The 8454-nt window shown below is 40.0% G+C and overlaps 1 protein-coding gene across 1 annotated transcript; it reads right to left on the reverse strand.

Moving 5' to 3' along the window:
* Positions 1–4276: 4276 nt before the first annotated feature.
* LOC108253957 (NAD(P)H-hydrate epimerase-like) lies at positions 4277–8264 on the reverse strand (the record flags this gene model as incomplete). Its single annotated transcript, XM_017448809.1, has 3 exons — positions 4277–4500; positions 7844–7956; positions 8145–8264. Coding segments are annotated over 3 exons (457 nt in total), but the record flags the coding sequence as incomplete, so codon positions are not given.
* Positions 8265–8454: the final 190 nt, after the last annotated feature.

An 8454-nucleotide genomic window follows, 5' to 3' on the forward strand; every position in this document is an offset into this window, starting at 1 on the left:
GAGAGAGAGAGAGAGAGAGAGAGAAGAAAAGCGATAAAGATAACAAACCGATTTGAAAAGAAAAAAAAAAAAAACGATTTAAATAAATTTCGAGAAAAGATTTAGGTATCCACAAACCCACGGATTGGAATATCTTTATTACGAATTTACGATTTTTTTTTTTTCTAAAAGATTTGAAAGAATGTTTCTTGTGGAATTCTTGACTTTGATGACTTTATCTGTTCAGAGGATGGTTATTTGGTTAACCCTCCATACCACTTACCTACCTCATGTTGTTGTTGTTGTTGTTGTTTTTTTTTTTTTTTTTTTTTTTTTTTTTTTTTGTGTGATCTGGTTGTACTGTTGATGTAGGTATTGTAGGTGTTATTGTTGGTGTTTTTGTTGTTCTTCTTATCGTCCTGCTTCTTTTATATCTATTGGTGTTGTTGTTGTTGTTGTTACAGGTCTTATCGTCCTGAGATCGAAGAAAGAAAGAAGACTGGATAGGAGAAAGCCCAGCCGTTGCGAGGTACGAACCTTATCTGTTCAGGATAAAATCCGCCCCGGTTTGGGAATCGAACCCGCGGCCTAGCGCTTACAAAGCACCAACCAAGCTAACTAGGCTGGCTGCTTAACATCTTAATTTCTACCAGGAACCTAGCTTTATTCATATATTGCCTCAATACTATTGCTAATATCTACCTTCTAGCTTCTACGTGGAATGCTGTATAATGTATATTGGTCTCCATAATACCTAATATCTTGCCAAGCGCCAGGTCTATGCTAGAATGAATGAAAATAATTAAGACCAATAATATACAGGGGGGCTCATCAGAAGAAAAAAAAACATTCCTTTTTTAAGGCACGTATTGTTGACCCATCCAGATACTTGCCACGCACAACGTTGCCTAACTCCAGTGATCCTTCAGAAATTGGTACCTACGTTCAACGTGCAGCTCAATGATTCGCCCTTTGGTTGAGTGGAAATAAGACATCACCAGAAACAGCTCGGAGTTTTGACGTCTCCACTACCTGAGATCTGTTGGAGGGAAATGTGACACATCCTCTAAACAGTCTAAACTGATGTATGGTAAAAGATTTGATTTTCTTTTGGTTTTTACATACATACATATATGTACATACTTACATACAGGTGTAGATAGATAGGTGCCTTGTTTGGTATAGGTTGAAACCTTTGTGTGATTTCATCATAGGTAATAATTACCTAGGTATGTTTTTTATATTAAAATGTATTTTACCTACCTACCTACCTGATGTATTTACTTACCAGGACAGCCTGTATACATCTCGCATAGTTAAAGCTATCTCTATTAGACAATACGTACGTACCAACTATTAACCAGAGGAGGAGGAGGAGGAGGAGGAGGAGGAGGAGAAGAAGAAGAAGAAGAAGAAGAAGAAGAAGAAGAAGAAGAAATGACATGATGCCATGCTCGGGAGATAGAGATGAGCGAAGGAAGTGAAGATTGGATTTTGAACTTGGTGAGTCAGTCTAGTTAGCTTGGTTGGTAGCGCATCTGCCTTGTAAGCGCTAGGCCGCGGGTTCGATTCCTGCCCGGGGGCGGACGTTATCCTGAACGGATGATGATCGTTCTCGGAACGGCTGGCTTTCTCCTATCCTGTCTTCCTTCTCTCTTCGATTTCGGGACGATAAGACCTTAGCAGTTACAGTTCGCTGCATAAATAATCATAATTTACAAGCCTGTCTCAGTGGTCAAGATGCTTGCCTCATAAACAGGAGGGCGTGGGTTCGATCCCAGCCGAGGCAGGGTTAATAAAGGAAAGGAATTTTAATTGTGTCACAAACGTCGTTCCCCCGCTTAATACACTAAGCTAAATTTTATGACTTGACTCGGACTTGAACCACCAGCCTCCAGACCCAGAGCCCACCGCGCCAACCACTGGACCACTGAAGGGTTAATATAACCGCGAGTAATTATTGCATTGGCTCTGACGTCATAGTCAAACATTTTGTAGTATTTAATGAAAAGAAGTCAAGACCCCTAGAATATACATAGATAGGGGACCACACAAGACGAAATAGTTAACAGTGGCCCAGGTAAAATAATAATATAAAAATCAAATGAACCATTCCTAATACCTACCTACATACCCACATCAAATGAACCATTCCTAATACATCCCCACCTTATCTACCCTGTGACACCCAATTCGTCGCGGACTCATAGCTTAGCTTCTACACCGGATATTAGGGGGGGCCCTGAGCCAAAACTTCTACTAACTAGTTCATTTGGACCTATTCATTAATTTGTTCGTCTTTATAAGTTATTTTTGATTAATTCTCTATTTACTTCGTTTTACACATATAATAGTTTGTTTCTTATATGTTATTTTATTTATTTGCTTTAGGGTGGGTTGGGGTAATTTTAGGGGGGATATTATAACATCGGATATTATAGGGGGCCCTGAGCCAAAACTTCTACTTACTAGTTCATTTGGACCTATTCATTATTTTGCGCGTCTTTATAACTTATTTTTGATTAATTCTGTATTTATATACTTTATTTTATTTAATATTTTAGGGTGGGTTGGGGTAATTTTAGGACACCAACTTTAATGATCTCATTAAAAAAGCGAGTGTTTCACCGCCGAGGTGCCGTCATTATTTCGTAGCAGTGAAATAACGCCTACATTGGACGCTTGTGGTCTGTGTCGTCGCATGCCTATCCGGTGGTATGTTTCTCGTCAGACATACTAGTGAACTACGAGTCGAGTCTTATGAAAACTGTGTTCTTTACTAGGTTAGTAACTTGTTTTTACACTTCAGACGAGATGGTCTGAAGTCTGATGAAAAATCAAGTGAGTTAATGATGATCGAAGTGTGAGTAGCAGCCCTCAGCATTCAATTCAATTTATTTTAATTGTACAACGTCATTTAAAGAAAAGAAAAAGAAGGAGAAAAAAAAAATAATAATATTATCTAAAATTGTTAAAAAGATAATAAAAAGATAATTTAGGTACTTAATATTAAGATTTGAGATTGCACCGCAATAATAGTAACCGAAGATGTAAAATAATATTATGGAAATTAGGTAAGTATATGAACACCTGGGTAAAACAATGTCAATGGTAGTAAAATAATATAATATAAATATATACGTATGTCAATGATATAAAAATAATATAGCATGTAGGTCTTTTAGCATGTACCAGATTTGCACTTAATTCAAAATCACCCCAAACCACCTTTTTTTTTCATCTTTTTTTAAAGATTGAAAATTACCCCAACCCACCCTAGGTATTAGGTATTTATTATTTTTCAATACGTCTTGTGTGGGTTTATTATATTTTTTTGAATGGCGGATTGATTGCTCAAGGTATAGGAAGTTGCGGATATGTAATATACGGTGGTCTGGCATACATACCTGGTCCGGCAATCCGGCATACATATCTACCTGTATTGGCATACTGGCACCAGTCTACTGCCAGCCTAGTTAGCTTGAAGAGCAGCGCGCTTTGTAAGAGCTAGGTCGCGGGTTCGATTGACGCCCGGGGGCGAACTTTCGTTCTGCCAGCCAAGTTAGCTTGGGGAGTACCGCGCATGCGTAGTTTTCCCATAGCAGCATCAGTCCTGGAACCTGAAGCTACGAGGTGCAAAGAGACCTTTTCGCCTTTTAAGCGCCAAGTCAGGATTTGAACAGAAAAGGTTCGTTCTCGGAACGGGCTGGCTTTTCGATAAAAAGAGGACATGTATCTATTATATAATAAATAAATTAATTTGTTATGTGTGGACACATTTCGCTATATCACACGTGATACATTTCGTTATATTTGAAACATTTCGTTATATTGGATACATTTCGTTGTATCACACGTGGTACATTTCGGCAGTCTCGGTTGTTTCTTCAATCTGGGTTTCTATCGGGATCAGGCATATGATGGTACATAAACTTGGTATTTCTCGTTTAGTTACCTCTAACATTTCGTTATATCAGATACATTACGTTATATTGGATACATTTTGCTATATCACACATGATACATTTCGTTATATTGGACACATTTCGCTATATCACACGTGATACATTTCGTTATATTTGAAACATTTCGTTATATTGGATACATTTCGTTATATCACACATGGTACATTTCGGCAGTCTCGGTTGTTTCTTCAATCTGGGTTTCTATCGGGATCAGGCAGTCACTTCCGTTATACCGAGGTACATAGACTTGGTACTTCTCATTAAGTTACATCTAACATTTCGTTATATTGAATAGTGAATACATTTCGTTATATTGGATACATTTCGTTATATTACACGTGGTACATTTCGGCAGTCTCGGTTGTTTCTTCAACCTGGGTTTCTATCGGGATTAGGCAGTCACTTCCGTTGTACCGAGGTACATAGACTTGGTATTTCTCGTTCAATATGGACGGTAGATAGTTGCCGGCTACGTAATGGTATTTGCCGAAGAATTCGACCACTCCTAGTTTGGGAGCGATGAGCGAGACTAGCATCTCCGGGTTGATGTGGTGACCTGGAATGAGAAGGAATGGGAAAAATATTTGGCGTCGGCCGGTCAAATGGAGGGAGGCGGAAAATTTGGATCTACCCGATGTTATCTTGAGTCAATAGAGGATATTATGTGTAAAAAGGCGAATCTCACGTAAAAAGTTGTGAAAATCCAAATCTGAACTAAAAACAGGGAAAAAGTATATTTTTTAAAAGAAGTTTGATAGAGGGAACTGTAACTGCCAAGGTCTTATCGTTCCGCAATCGAACGGAGAAGGAAGACAGGATAGGAGAAAGCCAGCCGTTCCGAGAACGAACATTATCCCTTCAGGATAAAATCCGCCCCGGGTAAATTTAATGCAGCCAGCCTAGTTAGCTTAGTTGGTAGTGCGTCTACCTTGTAAGCGCTAGGCCGCGGGTTCGATTCCCGCCCGGGGCGGATTTCATCCTGATGGGATAATGTTCGTTCTCGGAGGCTGGCTTTCTCCTATCCTGTCTTCCTTCTCTCTTCGATTTCGGGACGATAAGACCATAGCAGTTACAGTTCCCATCTTCCTATCCTGTCTTCCTTCTCTCTTCGATTTCGGGACGATAAGACCATAGCAGTTACAGTTCCCTCTGTCGGCAGGCTTTCTCCTATCCTGTCTTCCTTCTCTCTTCGATTTCGGGACGATAATCGCTTTCTCCTATCCTGTCTTCCTTCTCTCTTCGATTTCGGGACGATAAGACCATAGCAGTTACAGTTCCCTCTGTCAACTTTCTTCCACCTGGCTTCCTTCTCTCTTCGATTTCGGGACGATAAGACCATAGCAGTTACAGTTCCCTCTGTCAAACCTCTTTAAAATGGTTCGATTCCCGCCCGGGGCGGATTTTATCCTGATGGGATAATGTTCGTTCTCGGAACGGCTGGCTTTCTCCTATCCCTCTCTTCCTTCTCTCTTCGATTTCGGGACGATAAGACCATAGCAGTTACAGTTCCCTCTGTTAAACCTCTTTAAAAAAGCTTCCTTCTCTCTTCGATTTCGGGACGATAAGACCATAGCAGTTACAGTTCCCTCTGTCAAACCTCTTTAACCTGGCTTCCTTCTCTCTTCGATTTCGGGACGATAAGACCATAGCAGTTACAGTTCCCTCTGTCAAACCTCTTTAAAATGGTTCGATTCCCGCCCGGGGCGGATTTTATCCTGATGGGATAATGTTCGTTCTCGGAACGGCTGGCTTTCTCCTATCCCTCTCTTCCTTCTCTGATTTTGGGACGATAAGACCATAGCAGTTACAGTTCCCTCTGTCAAACCTCTTAACAAAAAAATACATGTGTTTTTTTTTTTTATCCTGATGGGATAATGTTCGTTCTCGGAACGGCTGGCTTTCTCCTATCCTGTCTTCCTTCTCTCTTCGATTTCTCTAGCAGTCACAGTTCCCTCTGTCAAACCTCTTTAAAAAAAAACTTGATATTTGCATTCGCTTAAAAAAGTACAGTTACGGAACGGCTGGCTTTCTCCTATCCTGTCTTCCTTCTCTCTTCGATTTCGGGACGATAAGACCATAGCAGTTACAGTTCCCCCTGGCTTTCTCCTATCCTGTCTTCCTTCTCTCTTCGATTTCGGGACGATAAGACCATAGCAGTTACAGTTCCCTCTGTGTTCCTATCCTGTCTTCCTTCTCTCTTCGATTTCGGGACGATAAGACCATAGCAGTTACAGTTCCCTCTGTCTAAACCTCTTAAAAAAAAAAAAATTAATGATGCTTATTTGAGTATTATTTTACCCTAACTTTTACCATATCTTTAACCGTTTAGTCGGTATAGCTGAAAACCGCCAAAAAACAGTCGAAATCTGTCCAAAAGCGGTCAAAATACCGCCAAGCGCAGCAACCATCTCAACCAAACGTACGGTCGAAATCCGTCTAAAAGCGGTCAAAATACCGACCAGCGCAGCTCCTATCTGTTCCCCCGCTTAATAAACTAAGCTAAATTTTATGACTTGACTCGGTCTTGAACCACCAACCTCCAGACCCAGAGCCCACCGCGCCAACCACTGGACCACTGAAGGGTTAATATAACCGCGAGTAATTATTGCATTGGCTCTGACGTCATACACCCTAGGTCATAAATATTGGACACTACGTTAGGCGAGCGAGGAAAAGTTTTCTCTCCCGCAGTCTCTGCACTCTGTGTAATTGGACACTCACTAGTCACTACTCATATCTTAGCTTCTGCACCGGATATTAGGGGGGCCCTGAGCCAAAACTTCTACTAACTAGTTCATTTGGACCTATTCATTATTTTGTTCGTCTTTATAAGTTATCCCGAGGCATGGCCAAACTTGTGGAAAAGGCATGGCCGAACTTGTAGTTATCAAACTAAAAACATAAACGAAACTCAAATGTTAGGGAAGCACTGTGCAATATAGCTTCCCCTGTTAAAGATTCTCTACCATTGCACATGTGACATATGTTTGGCAACAATGCCTATTTTTTTGCTGTTACATTGATTTGGACACACTATAGCATCAGATATAGTACGTTTTTTTTTTCGGTTAGGCACTTTAGCTATATGTTCGACATGTCGTTGGCGCCAAGATATGGCATGTCGATTATGTGTTCTCATTCTATATGGATCACTGAAGTTAAGCAACGTCGCGCTTGGTTAGTATTCGGATGGGTGACCATCTGGACAATCGCGTGTTGCTGGATTTTCTTTTCTTCCTGCTAAAAATCTAAGAGGCGAGGGGAAAAAAAGAACTTTTTTTTGTTTCGTATTCTATCAAATGTGGTACAATTAGTTATATGTTTGTACAGTGCAATAGTACTAAACTAAAATGGACGCGGCACATTAGGGATCAGGAAGAGACCGCCTTATATGTTTGTATTTGATACATTTCACCATATTAGATACCTTTCGTTATATTCGATACATTTCGTTATATTACACGTGGTACATTTCGGCAGTCTCGGTTGTTTCTTCAATCTGGGTTTCTATCGGGATCAGGCATATGATGGTACATAAACTTGGTATTTCTCGTTTAGTTACCTCTAACATTTCGTTATATCAGATACATTACGTTATATTGGATACATTTTGCTATATCACACATGATACATTTCGTTATATTGGACACAACTATAAACGAGAAAATGTTTTATTAAACCGTCTTAGACGAAAAAATGAGCTGGTCCCTTGGATTCTCGTTTATCCAGGTTCGACTGTATCGCGTCCCGAATCGACATTTCGGATATTTGGCAAGCCTAACTATAGTGACACGGAAAGTACATTTACGGAAAGAAATAAGTAACCTCCCCCGATCAAACAAACCTGCTAAAAAAGTACTTTTTACTCTAATTCGAGCAGTATAACCACTACAATTTACCTGATAATTCCGCGATCTGATCAATCGTAAATCCGAATCTGTCCCGCAACTCCGCCTCAATCATCTTGGCCTCTCCGCGATTCATATAACGCATCCACCGGTTCAACCGGTACATGATTCGGTTGTTTGGATACTGAGTGGTGAAATTATAATGGACGTGGGCATTGGGGTCGACCACTACATTTTACCTGATAATTCAGCGATCTGATCAATCGTAAATCCGAATCTATCCCGCAACTCCGCCTCAATCATCTTGGCCTCTCCGCGATTCATGTAACGCATCCACCGGTTCAACCGGTACATGATTCGGTTGTTTGGATACTGAGTGGTGAAATTATAATGGACGTGGGCATTGGGGTCGAAATCAATCGTGGTGTCGTAGTACATCGACTCGATGGTGACCGAACTGTAGTCCTCGTAGCTGGAAAAATATTAAAATATGCAGAAAAAAAATCAAAATATGCAGAATAAAAAATCAAAATATGCAGAATAAAAATCAAAATATGCAGAATAAAAATCAAAATATGCAGAATAAAAATCAAAATATGCAGAATAAAAATCAAAATATGCAGAATAAAAATCAAAATATGCAGAATAAAAATCAAAATATG

This window comes from Diaphorina citri, unplaced genomic scaffold (assembly GCF_000475195.1).
Source record: "Diaphorina citri unplaced genomic scaffold, Diaci psyllid genome assembly version 1.1 scaffold5228, whole genome shotgun sequence".
Classification (NCBI taxonomy): Eukaryota; Metazoa; Arthropoda; class Insecta; order Hemiptera; family Psyllidae; genus Diaphorina; species Diaphorina citri.